This window comes from Polyergus mexicanus, unplaced genomic scaffold, assembly GCF_030449975.1.
Source record: "Polyergus mexicanus isolate NDT 795.1 unplaced genomic scaffold, iyPolMexi1.0 SCAF_6, whole genome shotgun sequence".
Classification (NCBI taxonomy): Eukaryota; Metazoa; Arthropoda; class Insecta; order Hymenoptera; family Formicidae; genus Polyergus; species Polyergus mexicanus.
In genome coordinates this window covers 11,267,611-11,290,196 of record NW_027223326.1, presented here as the reverse complement: position 1 = coordinate 11,290,196, position 22,586 = coordinate 11,267,611, and the positions used below count along the sequence as shown (strand labels likewise).

Here is a 22,586-nt window from a genome sequence, read left to right as displayed (position 1 = left end):
TCGATGTACTGGTCTATGTGCGTTCGCCCGCTGCCGGCGACGGTTCGTGTCCAAAATTAGTAAATAAAGACGATGGCAACGTTCGAGCTGTCGTCCTCGTCATCGTCGTCCCGCGGAGGGTGTTTGGTAAAATGAAGTGGAAACGTGCCGTGCGTTTCGCGACTGCTCAGAAAAACGCGAAGGACATCGCCGTGTGACAGGCGGCTGACAAATTGTTGGGCTCGCTCCCTGGCGCGTGCGACGAGATACGCTCGCTGGCGAATCGGGATACTTCCTCGAGGACCGCGAAGACGGACGGTCGGACGATCGGATGAAACGGAGGAAGGACAGAGAGAAAGAGAGAGAAAGGATTATCCGCGCTTCAGAGTTCACATCGTAAGGTACGAATTCCCGCTATTTTTAGCCGGCCAGTCGCGGCCGGCGGGAGCGTGTGCGTGCGTGTGCGTCTTCCTCGACGATTCCCATTCAGAGCTGAACGTCGTCGTCGTGGGCGAGCGACGTTCACGACGAATCATTATATTGCAATCGCGGAATCGTGAGAAAGAAAGAAAGAGAGAGAGAGAGAGGGGGAGAAATGACGTTGCTACAGAGTCTAGAAAGTTATGATAACGCGAAAGTCAAGCAAATTCATAATTGGGAAATTATACGAATAAGGGAATTGAAAACGGTCAGAAAATGCAAAGAAAGTCTGACGTTGAACAATAATTAAGAAAAGACTAGAAAGGTATGAGTAAAATATTTAAAGTAATTAGAAAAATAAGAAAAGTGTAAAATATGTTAATGCGAATTGAAAAAGAAAGAGTAGTACATAGATATCTCCAGTTGGTTGAAAAAAATTTGGGAATAATAATATTTTAAAATACATTAGTCTCTCTATCTATTTGCTTACAAAATCATCGATATAATCAAATACTTAATATTCAGATAAATTATAATTTTCTAAGAATTTATTAGCTTGTTTATAAAAGCAGGAAGAGTATCTCGAGCAATCAATAGTGATTCTACGATGATTTTATGTGAAACAATGCATGTTTTTACTTTATGTTATTTTCCAGGTAGAAAAATCTGATGTTCGGTTTTCTTGTTAATTTGAAATAAATCCAGGATACGCACAGGTAACATTTGAGATAATGCAAATATTGAGATTGTTACTCAAAATAATCAGAAAATGGAACGGAAATTTGGAAATGGATGGGGAGAATATAGAAGACAGTTGAGGAAGTTAAGTTTGCAGCGAATATCGAGGAAAAGATATATTAATAAGATTCTTCCGTACATCTGCGATGCAAAACAGTTACAAGTCAAGGCGCAATTTTATCTTATATACTTTCTCTCTTTCATCTTTCTCGCTTCAGAATACAAACATACACTACCACCATCTCGAGTACAAAGATATACCTAGGAAAGTAACAATTATTGCGCAACATTATGTTCCTTTTTGTAAATGTTTAATAATTGAAATAAATAATAACGTAATATTTTGAAATACGACGATGAGAGAGAGAGAGAGAGAGAGAGAGTAAAAATATACTCGGTACATTTTAATTATAATGTATGTACGCACTAATGCGTAAAATTATTATTAATCAGGAGAAACGAGATAAGAATTTTATTGCACGCACAACTTATGTTGTCGATAGATATCCATGTACACCCTCGCAAGAGTTCTCGATTTCTTGCTATCGTGGGCGTCGCGCGATTATCCAAACGATAAAAGAGGAGCCTGCTTGTGTTGTCACGAGGACGGCACGCACGCACACGCACGTACTCGTACACATAGTACATAGTGGATAGTCGCAAGTTGAAGAGCGCCTGAACTTTCCCGTAAATGGTTTATCGGAAAGATATTTCTTCGAGGACGCTATTTTCGTCCGGCAGAAACCTACATACCGTGAAACAATACATGTTTTGTGTATGTGTATGTGTCTGTATGTATGTTCGCACAGACGTATACGGACGCACGTTTCATTTGACCCGATTGACAGTCGGATTCTTTAAGTTACGTGGTTCCTCCGCTCTCGAGCGATGGAAGTTTGATACATCTTGGATGTACGATTTATCGGTACACGTACAATGTATCCTCTCAATACTACCGAATGTGCACGATCGTTCTATCACGTATACGATTTTCTGAATCTAGTCTCTCCGTATTACGAAATCTCTCGAATGTACACACATCTCATTTTCAATTGCGATAAAGTCAATAACATCGAATAGATCCTTCAATCTCTATCTCAGAATTGCAAAGTTCGAACGAATCCGCGACGGTCGCAGCATCCGAAAGCTCATCCCGGCGAAAGCATCTCGCGAGACCGCTCGCCGATTCCGCGGTGACCGTCCAGACCGTTTTTGAACACGCGTCGTCACCGAGAATAACGACGCTTAATAATACCGATGTGAATCACGATGGCATCGATCTACACGTACCGTGACGTCATGGTTTTCTACGTACATCCTTAAACACGTCACGCTTCAGTGGATTGACCTTCACCGGAAAGACAAAGACAGAGAGAGAGAGAGAGAGAGAGAGAGAGAGATAAAGAGATAGAGGGAGTGGGAGCATTGTACGATTGACCGTGTTAATCGAACGGTAAATCCGTAGCGTTAGTCATCCCTGATGAAACCGATGGCGATTTTATTGCAAGGAATAACGTGAATCAGAATTTCACGATAATTGCAGTATAAGTTACTTTCGTATGTAAAAAAATATACCAATTAAATATTCCACAAGAATTAATTTTTCTCAATCATTAACGATATGAATAAGAAGATATTTGATATTTACAAATGTCATTAATGAGAGGAGATGACGCAAGTATGTTTCTCCATAAAAGTACATATTTTATCGTGATTGTTATTCGAATCGGATGGAATAAAATCGAACAATGAAAAAGAAAATTCGATATAAAATTGCAAATGCACGAGGAAACGGATCGGAGAGAGTGCGTAAGATCGAGAAGAAGACGGGAAAGTCATTAGGGGGACATCAGTCCCTTCTTCGAGGTTGCTGCTATCTACACGCGGATATACGCGTCCCGCTAAAAATACCGTAAACGCGAGCAGGCGACCGATCGGGATTGTATCGGGAGCGAAGCGAGGCTGCCAATCTCAGCGAGGACGCAAATAATTGCTTTCACTTCTTCTTCTTCGGTACTACCTTCCCTCGCCTCCCCCGTCCACTTGGTCGTGACGCATTTATATTTGCTGTCCAGTTTATTGAGAATATTACCGATTAATCCAACGTTAACCGGTTTCTCGTCTCTGTCAATATATTATCTAATGTCGGATCAGCATCGATTTTTATGTATAATTCGTACGCGAATCGTCGGTAGAGGAATCTTTGAAAGATGTTCAAGAGTAAAAAAAAAATTCGCGCCTTTTATATTGTATATTATAAAATAAAATAGATGGACTTGTTTTCATTTCGAAAATCTTCCCGTGAAGAATTTTCGCCGAATTGTTAGAATCTCGCGCTCTTGGATGAGGGAGGCATCATTTCTTAAGTCATATCTTACTCCGATTAAAAGACCTCTTCGGTTCGCTTTATCAGTGCGCGATAACCTTTTTTTTTTTTCTTCTTTTTTCCGCGCGATTTAGTAAAGCGACATAATAAGCGCAAAAAGCAATGCTTATTACGATCTTTTCTGTGATTATCCGGGAGCAAAAGTGATCTACTTGCGAAACAGTGTTCGTTCATGCGTGAGAAAGATAATCGCGAGATATTTAACCGCGACACTTTTTCGAAGACGCATCGATGCACGATGGAAATAAAATCGTTCATTGGGCTGCTCGTATCAACGACGAGTCTCCGCGGAAGATCCGCGTTAACGAGCGACTCTCTCGTTACTTTTGACAAGCGGAACGCAAGGAGATGCGAGAGAGGAAATTATACTTGGGCGCGACATGAATGCGACAAGTTCTGAAATATGTAGGCGCGGCAGAGATAGCGCCGGAACACGTTCCATTTTCTCAATGCGCGCAAAGGGATGGTCTTTCAAACCTTTGAAACTGCGATATTCATATCGATATTCATCTCGTCCCAGAAAAATTGTACATACCGTCGGCGACAGTCGAGATAATGTTTCGAGCCGAGATCTCCGTGAATCTTTTTTTTTTTTATTATTATTATTATTATTATTATTATTATTATTATTAATATGAATGGGGCAAAAATCTTTCTCGCAGACAGAACCCGTCAAGTAAGAATAGCGATGCTGCTATAAGATGTATGATAAATTGTTTAACATAAAGATTTATGTATAGGGGGGGGGGGGGGGAATTGGGTAAAATCGGGTATCCCTGTTTTTTCGTAATAATGGCTGCTATCTATGTCTAACTTGTGTTATTAGTTGTCGATTGACGCCAACATTATTTTAAAACAAACCGAGCTTCTATGCACATATTTTTTTTTTTTTTTTTAAATAAAAGTTCGAAGTTTCCCCCCCCCCCCCCCCCTCCCTCCCAAAGATCGATATGGAGGCAAGAATCGAATCGTCGTGCATTTTTTCTAGTATATAGAGCATCTGTCTCGGTAAGTGTGGCATTGCATTCTGTATATATTAGAGAGTACATCATATTAGTTTTGATCGGCATTTTGTACGACGAAATATACAACCGTATCGTATTTGTTACTTTTCTTGCGGTGGGGCAAAACCGGGTATTTACACATTTCATATAATGAAAAGGAAGAGAACTGTTATCCTGACTTTGTGTCTCTACAAAAAGCAGTTGAAAACGAAAACTAACGTTCGGAAAAAGAAATCACAAAAAAAAAAACCATCTTTTTGAGACCCCCCCCTAAAGTTAAAAAGTTAAATAAGGAATTTCTGTAGCAATGTTGTGTGTGCGAACAAGAGGATATTTTTGTTTGTGATTTTTGTCAATAGGATAACGTCTTTATATTGATTTTGATTAAAATAAATCTAGATTTTGTAATTACACGCGGTTTTGCATATTTTCAAATAGGTATCCGGTTTGACCCTACTCGTAGGACAAAACCGGATACTTTGACTTCACCACAAAGTTCTTGTTATTCTTGATATTCAAAAATTTTTCTTTCAGCAATTAGCTTTATTTTCTCATAGTTTAAGTTTCACTAAAGATTACTAATGGTCGACAAAAAATTTTTTTTTTACTCAGATTTTTTGTAGGAAGACAAATTCAAAAAAGTACCCGGTTTTATCGTACTTTCCCCCTATATGCAAGATATCTTCGAACTGATAGTGTATTGTATAATTAAAGCTAGGAAAGGGTATTTTTACTCTCTGGAAAAATCTAGAGTTCTCAAGTATTTTTTTACAATCTCGTAATGCGTTTATTTTTTTTTTTTTTTTTTTTATAAAAAAGAAATTCTTTTTTTAATAATATCTTTGTATTATTCCATTTTACACGTTGCTAATCTAATTCATGTACGTTGAACACTATGTTTAGTAAACTTATAGATACCCGAAAAAAATTTCTTTTATTTTATATGGCTTTAAGCCTTTCATTGGATTTGTGAAGACTCTATATAAAACTATTGTGATACGAGATGTATAAAAAGCACGAGAAATAGCAGGGATAGAAATCATTACGCGCAAAATGAATATTTATTTTATCTGAAATGACAGAAAATATATCGCATTTTTTTTTTTTTTTTTTTTTTTTGTTCATCGTCAATTATCCCAAACAAAACATAGACTTTCCAATATCCGTGATATTTTGATTATGAGTAAAGGTCTCGGTATTTTAATCGTAGTCGGCAAGATGTTCTGAATCGTGGAGGGAAGGGGCAGAGCCATATGTCACGTCGCATCGCGACGTCGCCTTTTCGGTTTCATTCACCCGAGGGGAGCAGCCGCTGTTACTCTCGCACATGGCCAAGGCGAGGGGAAAGGGATATGGTCGACGTACATCGCTCGTTCAGGCGCCTGAACCTAAGCACGGGCGCCGCGTTTAAGTCAGCCATTATCCATATTGCGGTGCATTAATAGCCAGGCGACGAGCTATCGTCGTCTCGCAGGGACGTCCCAAAGAAAGAGAGAGAGAGAGAAAGAACAGAGAACTCGGGTAGTCCGCTCAAGTGGAGAATTATTTTCTTTCGGACGTGGATCTTGTCTGGTCCGCACAACGACGTCGCCATCCAGACGCGGCTCGTCGTCGCCTCTCGGTGCACAGAATGCACCGTCCGTCAATACCGCGGAAAATGCAGTGTGTGTAATTTGCTCGGAGAAAAAGTAATTTTTCCTCAAAATCGAGATAAGGAGAGGAGAAACGAATATTTTATTATCTCATACAATTTCGAAGAATGAAAAGTACCTTATTATTACTCGCGCTAAGTATGCGAGTTCATTATTCCTTTTCATTTCTATAATTTAACGTGTAATAATAATAATAATAATAATAATAATAATAATCGCGTTAATAAAACCCGGAAACTATATGGATATTTTTGATATTTTTGCGGAGAAGGCTATGCGAATTGGTCAATGGATAACGTCTCTGGCAAGGTTTGTTCAAGAGCTTCGGAAACGTATATTCGTGCTCGTGATTTATTTCGTTGGCGAACGAACTGTCGCGCATTGACGAAATCATGGCGTAATTTATGCGCCACGAGGGCGCTTAGCTATTTTGGTGATGAAAAATTCTCGTAGGAGACAACGAGAGAGGGAGAGAGAGAGAGAGATCGTTGGCGATCATTCGTACTGATGTCGGGTAACAATTATTCTAGTTCCATTAATCGTCCCGGAATGAGATTAACGACAGTTTCGTAGCATGATAGTCACGTGCGGTAGGAGCTGAGTTATTTAGAGTCACTTGAGTTTGTTAACGTGTATATATTGAACAAACTGGCATTATACATCGTGAAAACGACTCATATTTTAATAAATTGCAACAGCGAAATGATCGCTCTCTTTTCTTTGAGGAAAATTTTACTTTTACGATTTTCTATTTTTTTTCCTTAAATCAAATATTATATGTATAATAGTATCTCGTTGATTTTTTTGCTAATTTCTTTTATACTTTATTATTCTCTTATATTGAATTCATCACATGAGATACATATAATTCCCATTATTTTTATATATATAAAATTGATTGAAAATTCAAACGGTTATTATATTTAATTGAAGTATATTATATTTAATTGGATTATATTTAATTGGAATGTGTTTCGTGAACAGAGAGTTTGAAAGTGCGTGGAGGTTTCTTTGAAGGATTTCCCCGAGGAATTTAGGAAATTAGCGGTGAGGAGTCTTCGGTACGTGCAGAGAGGACTAGAAGACAGCGCAGAGAGAAGAAACCTACCGACGACGGGTCGGCATACACTAGTGTTTCGACGCCCAAAATAAACTCACCGCATTCTCTCTTCCTTCTCGCACTCTCGCCTTCTTCATTTTCTAATGTAAGACTCTGACGGCTATAGCTAGTCTCTATATCGTTGTCATCCTCGTTTACGAGAGCGTCCGCGCCGGCGGTTCCGCCTGGGAGGCAGGAAGCGACAAAAAAAAAAAAAAAAAAAAAGAGGGAGAGATAGAATGAGAAAGAATCATGTTTCAATAAAAAAACGCTAGCGTAGCTCGAAATTCGTCGCTCGAGATGGAATCAAAATGCCGTTGGTCGTTTACCGGAAAATTCATACGGATTTTACTCCGAAATCGTTTCTAACATAAGTTTCAACAGCGAGACGTCAAATGTAGAATTAATATATGTTACGTATAATTTGAAACCTTCGCATTTAGTGCATTACATAACAGTTTATTATTATTTTTATTGTCATTATTATTATTGTGATACAATATATATAATAGAGAATGTATGATCCATGTACAAAAGTTTGATTGAGAAAAATATCCAGGTTTACTTTGATTATAACAATTATAAGATACGGATAAAATTTTTTTCTTTTTACAATATATTAGAATTTGTCATTTGTTTTTCTTTTCACAGATAAACGCAGGCAATATGGTTGTCGGAGAAGCAAGTATACATAATATAATGGGAGGGATGGAGAGCACGGGTGGCGTGCGGCTTCATAATCACAAACGGAAATTGAAACAAAGGTAGATGTAAATAATGCTAGTCTGATTTAAGAGTTAAACAAAGAGTCGCGTAATCTACTTTTTCGCGTACAAAGATGCTTTCACAACTTAAAAAAAAGAAATTAAGAAAGATTCTGATAAAAATTGTTATAAATAAATTACTAGAATAATTTTCCGAGTCTATAATTGATGATAGCTTAAGTTAGATAAAATTTGATACAACAATTAATTAAACAATGTAATTTATGATTAGATTACAAATTAACAGCCAGATTATTTACCTCGTTAAATATCTCTTACAGATTTGATATCATAAAGAAATTAGGGCAGGGCACTTACGGCAAAGTGCAATTAGGAATAAACAAGGAAACTGGTCAGGAGGTGGCAATAAAGACGATTAAGAAATGCAAAATAGAAACGGAAGCCGATTTGATCAGAATACGAAGGGAGATACAGATCATGTCGAGCGTTCAACATCCGAACATCATTCACATTTACGAGGGTAAGATTTTGGAATACGATAACATGTCACGATTTATAAGTGTGATCTTCATTATACGAATGAAGTAACTGATCACGATTAAATCCTCCTTTTTGGCTACATGACAGCTGACGAATTGAGCTAATAGAAAAGAGAATCGATTAAATTACAGCTAGAATTAACTGATTTCGATGGAAACTTGCGCTTATGCTTTTCAATCCTTTATATAATCTAACGAGATCCTTCGAATTAATGTTATATTTCGTTATATATTCTTACAGTATTCGAAAACAGAGAAAAGATGGTATTAGTGATGGAATACGCAGCGGGTGGTGAATTGTATGACTATTTGAGTGAACGCAAGGTTTTAAGCGAACACGAAGCTCGGAGAATATTCCGGCAGATCGCCACTGCCGTCTTTTATTGCCATAAACACAAAATCTGCCACAGAGATCTGAAACTCGAGAATATCTTGTTGGATCAAGTCGGGAACGCCAAGATAGCCGACTTCGGTCTCTCGAATGTGTTCGATGAGCAACGATTGTTGAATACATTTTGCGGCAGTCCGTTATACGCGAGTCCGGAAATCGTGAAGGGAACTCCTTATCACGGACCGGAAGTGGACTGCTGGAGTCTAGGTGTTCTGCTGTATACGTTGGTCTACGGTGCTATGCCCTTCGATGGGTCTAATTTCAAGCGACTAGTCAAACAGATCTCTCAATCCGATTACTTTGAGCCCAAGAAGCCATCTCGTAAGTATAATGCTCATATAGAACGCGTATTGAGACACGTGCCCTGTAAATAAGGACGTAACAAAATAGCTACATCGAGAAATTCGAATTTCTAGAATTAGAAAATTAGAAAAGGCCAGTATGTTTCAGAAAAAAAATTTTTATTAATTATTTTTAATTTGCGGGATTTTTATAAAGTGGTTGGTTATCATATTTGGATTGTTTTATTTACTTTGATTTTCTTCTCCTTTAGCCGCCTCGCCACTTATAAAGGAGATGCTCACAGTGTGTCCCGGCAGACGTGCCGATATCGAGAAAATCTGCACTCACTGGTGGGTGAATGAGGGCTACGAGCAGAATTGTCTCGATATCGCTGAAGATCTGGCGGCTCAGACTCCTGTACGTTTGGATCTGTTGCTCTCACTGGTGCCACAATCCGCTAGCGCCGAGAAATTGTTGGTGGGCGATCAGCAAGCGGGCGGAGATGTCGCGAATAATATGTCTTCCGAAACGCTAGTACCTACCAGGTGCCATTCGGTTGGTAGCTTGATGGAACTTGATCAAAATAATTCCGAGAGAAGAATAAGGGAGTTGTTCGAGGAGGAACCAAGGTCTTCCGCGGCCGGGGATGCTAAGAGAAAGCTGGAGACAACACCGTCGATGGACGAGACGAGCGCGGCGGGGGTGAAGAGAAAAGAGAGGTCCAGAAGGAAAGAGAAGCCGGATGAGAGAGAATCCAGAGTGTATAGATCTGTGTCGAGGTAGATAACTGGAATTATTTTCTGATTAAGATTTAACTGAAAGAATATAACATCGATAAATATTATTTTTTAGGCATCATTCGGCTCCAATTCCAAATTCTATATCGGAAGAGGCAATGGAGATGGAGTCTGCAGCTATTATAACTGTTCCTATGAGTAAGACTGTTGATTTTGATAGAGCGGAAGGCGCAGCGGCTTGCTTAGAGCTGATCGAAGAATCAAAAGAGAGATCGCCGAGTAAGGAAAGGAGTAAAACACCATTAATGAGCGAATGCGAACAATCAGGCAAACTAATGTCCGCTGAGAACGTTCAGCAAATATATGAGATTAATCAAAAGATTAGCAATGACGAAGATAAATCTCAACAAAAGCATACCAAGTCTCTTAGCAAAAGTTTATACGAAGATGCAAATACTGCTTCGGAAAGCGCGAATAAAACGAATGAGATGCAGCTTGACAAAAAATCAGATACCTTGGAATCAAAAGTGTCAAACGAAAATGATACAAGTATAAAAAATGAAGCGTACTTGTCGCAAGATATGCTGCAATTCGAACCAACGGAGAACGACTTTAAGAAGCTCAAAGAGAAGGCTCTCTCTTTGGACTCCGAATTGTCGAACGAAGTGATAAGTGCACCCGCAACTAAACCCGTCGAAAGACGGCGTTCAAAGATATTCGAGACCGCCGAGAAATTCAATCAGCTGGCGTCTACCATAGAAAACGAAAAACCTAAGAAGATATTTATTCCTGGTGTTAACGTGGGAGGTGCAAAGCGAGCCTTTGAACGGAAGGCTAGCCTCTCTTCCATAACCACATCACCTGCAAAGGTCAGCGCGTCTAAAGTTATTATCGATGTGCCAACCGACAAGAAGAGCGAGAAGGAAACGGAACAAAAGCAGACGATAGGAGGTCAGGAGATCGCGACCGCTGACGATAGATTGAATAAGCAAGATGAAGCGAAGAAACGCGCCCTTGATATTATTAGCGGCGCGATCGGTAAACCTCCGATGCAAAGAAAGCTGAATGGTTCGCCGCCAATATCGCTTCAAAGCTCGGACCCCAAGAAACAGCTCGGATTGAAGATACAAGTCGCATCGAATGACATGCGATCGGCCACCGTCTCCGTCTCCACGCCAATCGAGACAAAATTCGACGACAAATCGGCGACATCGGAAGCAACTGTAAGTGCGATATTAACACTATCGTTAGCGTATTCTATCGATTATCTATTACGCATCGGTTCGCATTTGATTTTTTGTTTCTTTTTATTTTTTTTTAATAGATAACTAGCACTGCTATCAAAAATTCGCAATTGGAGGAACCTAAGATGTCGAGTAAAATGGAGATAATATTAAAGAGCGCAACGTTGCCTAGGCGAAAAACTAGCAAAGCCGAAATTACGTTATCCGGGGTTAAGCCGCCGGAAACCGTAGCGTTTAAATCCGAGGTAGAAGCTAAGATCGATGCTTTTCAGCCACAGAAACTGCGAACGCAGAGATCGGAGGTGGCATTTCCAGTCGCCGCGGTGGGGTTGCCTCGCGCAAATAGGAGCGCGAGTTTAGAACCGGAAAGTGGACATCAAGCTACACCGTCAATAGAGAGAATTATACCAATTCAGGTTTGATTCTTTAAGCACATATTTTTTTTAGTTTATATAACGAAACTAACTCTTGCTTTTGCAAAACATATAGGTGGAGATGGGATCTGAGCAGCACTCGACTACACCGCCACTTAAACCACCGATATTCCAGAAATCTATGTCTCAGCGATCGGGCTCCCTATCGCGCCAATCGACTGCCGATTCGGACACGGACAGCGCTCTCGGCTCAACAGTGGGTCCGGAACCTATCAGGAAAAGTCCTAGGGAGTATATAATTCCTATCGCAGTGGAGGGCGGCGGTTATGTCACTCCTAGATCGGGTAGTTTGGAACCGGAGAGCAAGACCGGTACACCGACGAGCACTAATCCGTTGAGATCCCGATTTGGTAGACCGAGAAGAATGAGTTCTCTCCTGTCAGACGCTAGCGAGGACGAATCTCCTTTCTCTTCGTTGCACGGGTAAAGGATACAGTTTATCAAATAATCTGATAAACAATCTATCAAATTTATGTATGTATGAACGTACAATTATACTCATCAGCATCAGCTCAAAGCTGCTTTATAAATTCGAATTTGAGTGCATTTTAATCTTGTCTTTTCGACAGCGAGGATCTGTTGCAAAGACATATGCATCGGTTGAGGAGTTCGCGACCGTCTAGGCAGTCGACCGAGCACGCCGACAGCTTGTCGTCCGGTGAGGACGACGACGACGACGGTTTCGAGTTATTGACGGCCGAAAATCTATTTTCGACCTTATTATCTAGAGTGCGAAGTTTGACGCAACGACTCAACGTTGATGACAATCGACCCGCTGGTTTCCCGAGTACCAGATTGTTTAGTCGACTCGGCTCTCAACCAACGCAAGCGTTTTGGGGTCTTAACAAACCGTTATCTAGGTAAATATACGCGATTTCGCTGTTCTTATATTACATTGCGCGCGCGAATATTCTGATCATTTTTAGCTTGGATTTAACAAACGTATTGAGACTTAACATTGAGCTCTCGATAAGACTTTTATTAACGATTGATCGATTATTTAAGAATCTTTAACTTTAACGACGACGTTGATAATTTTTATGCTTGTTTGTGCAAGCTACGAGAGCTATGTCGAAACACGGACCATGACTACGTGAGTCCCATTGTTCAGAAAGAGATTTGTAATAAAACGTAGTGTAACACGCGCCTGTTAGCCGAGATACAAGTAATAGGGAACGCAAAAAAATGAAACAGAGATCGCAATTGGACACAGAGCAGGTTAAAGAAACTAGATCGCATATTTATACGTGTACATGTTTGTGCCAATCAACCTAATTTCGCCCACTTTGGCTTAACATGCTCACACGAAGACACCTGAGAATAGCGTGTACACGTTGCAAAAAATAAACAAGCCCGAAATACTTGCGATCAAACTGCATACGGCTGACACCCCTTGCTTCTTGCCAACATCTACCTTTTACTGCCAGTACTGATTTCGCCTTCATAGTCTCTGACTTATTTTGCACACTCTTATATCGCGAATGTCTTAGATGTGAATATTTTTTTTTCCTAGTTTTCTTTTTCAAATATTTGCGTTTTAATCCTCAAAAATTAATTTATAATTCTTACATAGAAGTGATATTTTGTCGTTTTGTTTTTCTTTCGTGCGTACAGGCGACTCTCGGAATCGCAGTTTAAACATTCTTTGAGTCGCGACGCAGATGTGTTCTCGAGAAGAGACTCCGCCAGCACTTCCAATCCCGGAACTCCGAACAGCCCCGGATCGCGCAGTACACCTTCCAGGGAAAGCGTCTTTGAAATCGGGAGCAATACGTTGCCAAGAGGTAAGAGAGTGTAGTACAATCATTTTACAATTTTACGTGGTACCTTGATATGCGCGAAAGCAAATCATAATAAGGTCACATTGAAAATTTGAAATTTTTTTCCAAATGATTTAAATGCTGTCGTTGTCGATCAAGGTTCACTACGAATTGTACGTACGAATATTCAATGTTGTAGAATGTTGACTCGCGCGTTTCGCAGAAGTTGAAGTTTTTCGCAATCTTTTTTTTATTTGTAATCTGCCTCTTATTTTCTAATATATTTAATTAGATCTGGTCTGATTATACACTGATTATATATGATGAGGAAGCTTCTGTCGAATCGCTGCAGTCATCAATGCTACTTTGTCACTAGTTAAACTTATTAGCCTTGTGAAAAAATGCTGGATGGTATTCAGTATGCATCTCCTAGTACCTAGCTGTTGTCGAGTCGTTGATAGACAGAGCACATCTTTCTGTTTACTTTTACCTATTATTTCTCTCTTTTTTTCTTTTTTTGATTCCTTTCGATAAGTTAATTTTTTGATTTCTTGCCTGACGGTGTTTTGCAATTTTTGGTACTAACACACGGTAGATTAATTACGGTTTATGTTTGGCAGAGATGGGTATATATGCGTGATGTATCTTTTTGCGTATCTTTTTTTATTAATGATTTTATAAATTTGAATATTTAATTCGCGTTATACTATATATAAGTAAGCGAAATAATATAGAAATAATGTCGATCGGTTTTTTAAAATGATATTAAATTATTGTCATTTGTATTCTCTTTCGACACACATGCAAAAAGATGGATAAAGAAAAATTATTTAATAATTTATATATTTTTAAAAATCATTAAATAATAAAACAAATTCTTTACGACTATTTTTAGATTTCATGTATTCTCGAAAGTTTGTTTGCATGCGTTATTCATTCAGGATAGCCATCTCTCTAATTGCATTTATTTATAAATAAACTTTTTTGTTTCTTAGAACTTTTTTTTTTACTTATCCAAGCATAAAAGTTACAAGGTTTGTCTAATGCGCGTTGTTTTGCAAAATTAATATGTATTATATTTAATATAAATTACATATATATATTTGTTTGTTTGAAAAGTAAAAAAAAAATTAAATAAAAAAAGATTAAAAGGCAGAAACACTTTGTCCTCTAGTAAATTAAAGAGACATAGCAAATAAATTGCGAACTCACTTTGCCTGACATAGAACCTCGTAATATGCCATAGCTGTTGCGATGCACTGCTGCTGTTGATTTCCATTATCTCATAACAATGTAGTAGCAGTTTCTTTCTTTTTTTTTTTTTTATTTATTTTATTTATCTAGTGTACGCACTAAATATTTTTGGAGCATGTTCTGCATACATATCCATATACAATATACAAACAAGAGTCTCAATTTTACTATCCAAAGACTGAAATCCATATTTAATTCAAGTTTATGCATTAATTTACGTCTATCGTCGACTCTTCAATCAGTAATAAAAATAATTGTTTGTTAGCGTAAAAAAAAAAAAAAAAAAAAAAAAACTAATAGTAGTTGAATTTTACGATTGTTCGGCTTAATCAATTTGATTAATTTAAACGACAGGGACTTCGAAATATCGATTCTTCTTATTCAACGTTACAAATATTCTCTATTTGTTTTTGATACAATACATATAATTTATACAAAATAGATATATAATTAAAAAAAAATGATAATTTAAAAAAAAATTAGCTTATTTAAAAAAAAATGTTTACAACCTCTATTTTAAAGAGAGTATAACTTTTTTTGTAAATTATATGGAGAGATTATATTAATAGAAAAAAAGATAAGAAAGATAAGAAAGAAGACCCTGTTTGTACGCGGATATACATGTTAAAAAGATCGTCGTATTTGGTCAACAAGTTAGCAAACAATTATTATCGGAGATATAATTTAGAAAAATCTATACAGTGGCGTCGTTTTGTGATACGTTGATTGACAGTTTTATTGACGGTTGTTGCAGCGACCGTGCGAGTGACTCTACGTAGGCGGGCAGACGGTAATCCCCAGTAGACACAAACCAAGTTAGGTACTAATGTCTATATTTCCCTAATTCACTCAAAGTGTTTTATGTGACACTGATAAAGTCACAGGCAATCTCATGATATCGAGAAAGAAAAAAAAAGAACCGTTCGGTAAACGCACACTCTTGTCGAGGTCTTTCTCGAACATCGTCGATCTGTCTGATGTTACCGCATAGAATGATCGCAGCGATTTGTGGCCGGCGAAATACGGTACAATTTTTCCGTCACACCAAGGGAAGACAAATTGTGTGGACATTCTTGCATTATACGATGATTACGATATACACATTTAACACTTAACTCTTCACGCGTGCGTCTTGAACGAGATCAGACATCCTGCTCGCGAGAGTTCCTGTGGATCTTCCGGATTATCTTTGGTATGATTTATTCCGGATACATGTATATGTATTTATTTGCATAAAACGATATATAAAAATAAATGGGAAAGCATACACGCATGACGATGCGTATTGAATCGGTGAAGTGAGTCAGTAGTCTTTAAGCAATGCCACGATCGCGTAACTCGCGAAAGCTCTTATGTTTCAGCGAATGATGATAAATTTGTAAATGTGATACGATATTTTGTACAACATTATGGAATAAATCATACCGAAACCTGGCTCGCAAAAATCGTTGATAGATAAGTTACTTGTTGCCATGTTTTAAGAATTTGAGAATAACTTTGTTATACGAGAGAGATAGAATTTTCTATGTGTTACATGGTTAGCGAGAGATATTTGATGAAGAAGAAACAGAAAAGAAATCGAAGTGATTGTATACTTTTTTTTTGTGCAAGCGGAAGCTAACCTTCTTGTCTGAAATGGCTGATATTTGTTGTGTTTTTAAGAGTTTAAATAACAGCGTTTGTATTACTTCACATTGTCTCCGCATGCTTTGATATAATGCATATATATATATATATATATATATATATATATATATATATATATATATTTATATATATATATTTATATATATTTATATATATTGTATTTAATATTATGTATCTCCCTATTCCCCTCTTTGTGGCACTACTTCTTGTTCTAAGTCTACTCATTTAACATATTGTGATTTAGGAGTATATTTTATTTATATGTGTGTATATGTATATAATATATATAATACATATTATAGTATATATTATATATAGAATAAATTTTTTATAGTATATATTATATATACATTATATATAGTATATATATTACATTGATTTATTTTACATATCGTTATTATGTTACTTGAAATCTATAAAAGCGTCTTATTTGCATGATCACTGTTAAATGAGTATATACTTTTTAATTTTCTGTAATACCTACATGTAAGGAAAGGCAATGTATGTGTGTATGCTATTGTTATAGTATCGTTGATGCATATTTTCAAAGAGCCATTATTTATATGTGATTTCCTTATATAAGATTAGTTCGAAATCTTCCACTATTCTAAGTCATCGATGTCACATTGAGAGCGTAATAGAGTCACGTTTTAGAGAGCTTCCATGACTTGAAAATATTCATTGACGAAGGCGAGTGCAGTTATCCTATATATAGGCAATATGTGGAACCGTTTTTGAGAAGACGCTTGACAAAATTTGAATGAGAGATGGAAAGGAATATTATGTTTTATTTTATTTATTACATTTTTCGACAGAGATTTTATAAAAAAGATTTATGTATGTAGAGAGAAATAAAGGAATGTAAATATACTGACTTGTAAGAATATTCTTACGCAACTGTCCTACACCACATAATAATATCTAATTGCCACATAATACACATACACACACACACACGCACACACGCATGCGGAATGTGCATAGACCCTGTTTCGATTGCTTTCAGATAGAGTAGAGGAAGTTCGCGAGCGAGATGTAGAAGCGGAAACGACGGCTCAAGTCAGGAAAGACGCACGAGAGTCGCTGGAGCACAATTTCACTCCTAGCTTGGCGCGCAGATTGAGCAGGCAATTTATCGAGCAGACTCGACATTCAATACCGCGCTCGCCGTCCGTACCGCGCGACGGCAGCAGATACTGTCGGTCGCCAACGAGGAATCTGATTGGCGAGATTGCGAAATTACGGCAGTCGGCGACGTCCGATCAGACCGAGTACAGGTGCAGATCGCTCGATCGGAGTGCTATCAGGAGGACTAACAGTTTATTGGAGCCGTCCAGATCGACAGAGCGACATTCACCGCGGAGAAGTATCAGTTTGTTCGACGACAATGACGACGATGATGATGGCAAATTGCTGACGCCGCTACCGAAGCACGTGATGACCCTTGGACGGAAGTACAAGGAGTCGACTAGATCGAGCGTCGTTGGTAACGTGAGACGAGATAATTTTTACAATTATAGGACAACGGACAAGATCCAGGAGGAACCCGGCGACGACGCGTATTTCGTATCTGGTTGCAAGGAGGACACCGATAACGCCGCGGAGAACGGCTCTGTATCGGAAGGTACGTCGATATCCGTGTGCAATTCAAACGCCAATCTGATCGACACCACTACTACTTCAAGCGGCGTGTCAGCCAGATCCTGCGAGACTTCGCCCACAGAATCGTCGTCGAATCTGGGTGATTATACGAGCAAATCGATCGGCAAGTCCGATCATCCGTCCATGAGTTTCGAGAGTCGCTTGCTAGCGGCGGAGAATCTGATTAAGGAATCGAAACTAAAGAACCTAACACCGCAACGATTCAATCCGAATCTCAGCTGCAATTATAGGGACACGGATAAGTGCGATAAGGAGGCATTGATCACCGTCTCATCCCCGGACTCGTCATCGGCAAATTCCATCATGTCCAAGAGACGTAGTTGCATCCCGAGTCTCAGATTACGTTCGGGTTCATTGACCAGAGAGCCGAGCGTGAGCGCGGATTGCAGGAAGTCATTCACCGGTTCGCAGGATGCGCTAGCTGGAAATGCAAATCAGGAAAGATCAATATTAAGTAAGTTCTTCAGAAGTAGTAGCAAGGAGATCGAGCCGAAGAACAACAACAAACAAGATCAGAAGCCTAAACAACATCGGATCTCGCGCTTCCTGCGACCAGATTTTTTTGACACGCCGCGAGAGGAAAGTCAATATGTGAAAGAGAAGGAGGCGCAAAAAGCGGCAGAAAACGAGCGCCGGAAATCACGATTCATGAGACGAAAGAGCGAGAACAAAGAAAGTGAGAGCGCGAAGGACGAGAAAATCTGCAAGGAGCAGAAAAACGAGATGAACACGTTGCAAAGAGATAAACTGGACAGCGCTGTTGCCTCTTCCGCTTCTTCCTCTTCTTCGGAGGCCAAGTCCAAGAACGAGGACAAGGAGAAAGCGAAGGTGGAACGTGCTTCCGGCGCGAAGAGCGGCTTCTTGCACTCGTTGGAAAAGAAATTGGAGAGATTGCGCGTAAACGACGAGACGACGGCGAACGCGAAGTCGACGATGATGAATGGCGATGATCGGAAGGAATGCGAGGGCTCGGCGCCGCCCATTACGTGTCCCTCTGGTGAATCAACAGGCGTGAAGAGAACGCAGAGTGTGGAGAATCTGTCGTCAGACAAGAATGCTGATGTGAAAAGCGTGCCATCCGCCAAGGGACGAGTGACGTCGATGTTGGGGCTGTTCAAGACGAACGCGGACACGAAGCAGAATGGCGGCGGCCGGTCGCAGAACGCGATTATGAGCAGACTGAAGAGAAGCCCGCCCAAGTGTGCCAAGTCGATCGAATCGGAGGAAGATAGTGCAACGAGCAAAATACCGACCAAGTTTGCCAGAGCCGAGAACAAATCGGGGAAAAAGATGCCGGAGAATAAGAAATCGCCAGAGAAGGTGACGAATGAATGCAAGAGATCGCCGCCCAAGGAAAAGCCGAGGGAAAAAGAGTCGATCGTTAAAGAGAAGAGATCTTTGATGGAAAAGCAATCGAGGGAGCTTAAAAGAACGCCAGAACAAATTGTACAATTGGACTCCTCTGTGGATAAAACAAAGTTACAGAAAGCAGAGTCGTCGAAAAAATTATTGGACGAATCAGATTCTCAGAGAATCGTAGATAATAAACACGCAGAGTCCATTATTAGTGGCGAAGACAAGAAACTGATGAAGACCAAGAAAAATATTAGTTCTCTGGGCAAGAACGGATCTATCGCAAAAATTGAAAAAGGCGAGGATATCGATAAAAAGACCAAGAAACCGGTGAAGTCGAAAGAGAGCATGGAAAAAGACGATATCAACGGCACTAAGAAAAAGAGAATAGTGCGCGTTGTGAAGAAGGTCGTGAAGAAATCGTCCGATAGTTCGGAGAGTAAGTCTGATGAGAAGGAGAAATCGTCAAAGTTATTGGCGAAGAAGAAACTCGTAATAAAGAAGGAGAGGAGTCCCGAGCCATCGAATGTTATGGCACAAAATTCGATCAAAAGAAACAATTTCGACGATCAGACCACTGCAAAATCATCCTGTTTGAAACAGACGGAATTGGACGTTCAGAAAACGTCGTTTGCGAAGTCTGACGATCTTACTGGCGAACATCTTATGCAAAGTACAGATACATCGTCCAAAGTCGATGTTACGGAAAACCAAGCTAGACCGAAAAAGTTTGATGCGAACTTGTCGTGCATCGATCAGACGAGTTCCGTGCTTCAGAATGCTTTGAATTCTAATGTCAATCAGATTAAACAATCGCCGGAACAACATCGGCCGAGCAGAGCAGGTCTGAAACTCGACTTGTCTAAGATACCGCAGCATACATTCAGACACGCGACTCCAAAGAGGGATTCGCCCAAGTCCGGATCGCCTAAAGCGAATCCCGTCATTGGATCGTCCAAGACGGACGTTTCTGTAGCGGAGAGTGGCGACAAACTGATAGAGTGTCTATCGAAGATGACGCATCATGCCAATATCACAGGTAACAAGATCATTATCGATAAGCCCTTGCGTGCCAAGGATGTTGCTGAACTGAAACGAGAAGTCACAGAATGCGTCAGGATTATGGAGAATCACATGGAATCGCAAAACGATTGTTCGGGCTCACAAACAGTCGATGATTATTCGACGTTTGACTCGGTAAGCGAAAAGCCGAGTGAGAGTGCGATAGATCTGCCTAAAGAGATCAACGACACGGACAACGCTAAGATGGCTAAAGAGTCGCCATCGGAAGAATGCCTGACCAGCGAGATGTTCTCGCCCGAAGAACCGGAGAGCTTCGATTCCTGGTCGATCTGCTCGGCCGATCTGAATCACAATCGCGGCGATTTGCACTCGCCGCTACTGTACTCGCCAACATCGCCGACGTCGTATTCTCTATACATGCGCGGCGACAGTTCGGAGTCGGTGATAGATCGAATACGAAGACGCAGTTTCTACTCGAGGTTCAACGATCGGAAGAGGCCGTCTCTAACGGCGCCACCACCGGGAGTGACCAGCGCGACTCTGCCCAGGAGATTCAGCCTCAATAGCTCTAGGGAAAGAGAGCGCAGTAGATTATACAACTATGGTGTTTCCAAGACGAAGTAAATATACTGCAAAACTTTAGATCTATATAACAATTTATTTATTAATAGCTTTTTACATAAAGAGAAATTCATATTTAACGTTTATGTTTCATAGGTCGGACAATAGATATGGTTTATACGGCGATGAGATATCCTGCAGAAAATCGCCGGTCGACCGAGAGAGATATAGCGATGTGTCGTCGCACGGCCATCACAGTCCGGAGGCGAAGTCTCTCTACGATCATTACTTGCCGTCTTCCTCGTACGATTCCCCGAAGAGATACATGAAGTCGCCGACTTTGGATCTGTCCGCGTCGCGCGTCAAATATCATAGTACAGATGTCATCGCTGATAACGATCTCGCGGTCTCAGGATACAAGAATACCACTATGTCGAGATCGTCCCTGAACGACGGCTGTACAACGGCGGATTTTTATTGCGGTAGAAACACATCGACCACTCTGCCGAGGAAGTATGGCTCCACCGTCGGTGGTCTGGAGCCAAAAAGTGTGGAGTACTACGAGGAGATCCTGTTACCGAGCAATCCTGATTATCTGTCACCGCGCGACACTTGCCGATCGCCGTTGCTGGATGGATATTTAGGCAGATGCGAGAATGGGTATCACAACAACGGCAATATCGCAGATCTGTCGCAATTCGGCGCTGACAGGCAAAAATCTTACACTGATAAAATGGCGGATGTGGAACTCGCCGAAGGGAACAGCAAACTATTTGGTGAGCAGAAAGGATATATTGAATAAACGCGTTAAATGATTCTCGTTGAAAGATCAGTAAAATGAAAAACAAATTATATAGACATCCGTTTTCAAATATCGTTGAATTCCTAAATACATATTGCAGAAATTTTTTTTTATTCTGATTGTTCATCAACTTCAAGTCTCTAATTTCGAAGATTACGAAACTATAATTTTTAATATATAATCTGTTTTCAATTCTCTTTTAAACTCACATATTCTCTGTTTTAATTTGTAGGATATAATTGCGACTGCATAAAAAATTTGCCTTTTTCAGAAACATAATGCAACATTTCAATGAAACGAGAGAGGTATCCTCGATAATTACAGATATGTCTGTTACGGAATAGAACTGACTTTTAATTCAGATAGAGAATAATATAAGAATAATATACCAAACAGAAGAAAACGCGGCGTCTTACTATTATACAACGATTTTATATAATATAGATTTAAAATATATGAAAGAGTGAATCTCATTGCGCGTCAAAGTATCTCGCGCTTCTTTGTCACGGTGATGAAATAATCGCGACGACAGTAAAGATGGAACTAAGAAACATTAAACGAATACATCATATTGAAGTATAATTGATGTTCGGTTATAAGCAAGATTTTTGACTGAATTAGCGAGTCATTTTTCTAGCGAGCTCGGATCTCGAGACGCCGAAAATTGATAATTTTCAGAAACTATTTTATATGTTATATACGTGAAGGAAGAAACTTAATCAAACTTTATTATATAATTAAATGTAGATATATATTTTCTAGTTTTCGAGAAACTTATATTTTTCACGTTATAGAATTTCGAGTTTGTAATTCGATTTAAATGTTGAAATAAAAATTTTTATTACATAGTTATAATAGAGAGTGCACTGTACACTCACGTAAAATATAAAAGCT

General features: G+C 39.4%; 2 protein-coding genes across 10 annotated transcripts in view; both read left to right on the top strand.

Moving 5' to 3' along the window:
• Positions 1 to 568, top strand: part of LOC138933961 (forkhead box protein J3) — a 71,579-nt gene extending 71,011 nt beyond the window's left edge. For all 5 annotated transcript variants that reach the window (XR_011447063.1, XR_011447064.1, XR_011447065.1 and 2 more), the window contains exon 7: positions 559 to 568. The gene's annotated coding sequence lies outside the window, so the exon portion shown is untranslated. The remainder of the gene's footprint in view (positions 1 to 558) is intronic.
• On the top strand, positions 32 to 22,438 carry Nuak1 (Nuak family kinase 1). 5 transcript variants are annotated; one of them, XM_070297261.1, is made up of 15 exons: positions 32 to 380; positions 5,738 to 6,191; positions 7,164 to 7,384; positions 7,930 to 8,042; positions 8,324 to 8,523; positions 8,784 to 9,254; positions 9,487 to 9,994; positions 10,068 to 11,175; positions 11,277 to 11,612; positions 11,686 to 12,053; positions 12,200 to 12,490; positions 13,245 to 13,414; positions 17,298 to 20,949; positions 21,047 to 21,666; positions 21,964 to 22,436. In XM_070297261.1, exons 4-15 carry the CDS (start codon positions 7,945 to 7,947, stop codon positions 21,969 to 21,971), a joined length of 7,830 nt encoding a protein of 2,609 aa, XP_070153362.1. In that variant the 5' UTR covers positions 32 to 380; positions 5,738 to 6,191; positions 7,164 to 7,384; positions 7,930 to 7,944; the 3' UTR covers positions 21,972 to 22,436. The 5 variants fall into 5 exon arrangements, with proteins under 5 accessions (XP_070153362.1, XP_070153360.1, XP_070153363.1 ...); XM_070297259.1 differs by lacking the exon at positions 5,738 to 6,191 and adding an exon at positions 1,056 to 3,150 and having other exon boundaries at positions 32 to 724; XM_070297262.1 differs by lacking the exon at positions 5,738 to 6,191.
• Positions 22,439 to 22,586: the final 148 nt, after the last annotated feature.

Bases quoted from the DNA above. Each gene is read 5' to 3' on its own strand.
- Nuak1 (XM_070297258.1), top strand. From the start codon at position 7,945: ATGGTTGTCGGAGAAGCAAGTATACATAATATAATGGGAGGGATGGAG. The intron at 11,613-11,685 runs GTTTGATTCTTT...CAAAACATATAG, and splicing joins AGAGAATTATACCAATTCAG to GTGGAGATGGGATCTGAGCA. The intron at 12,054-12,199 runs GTAAAGGATACA...TCTTTTCGACAG, and splicing joins CCTTTCTCTTCGTTGCACGG to CGAGGATCTGTTGCAAAGAC.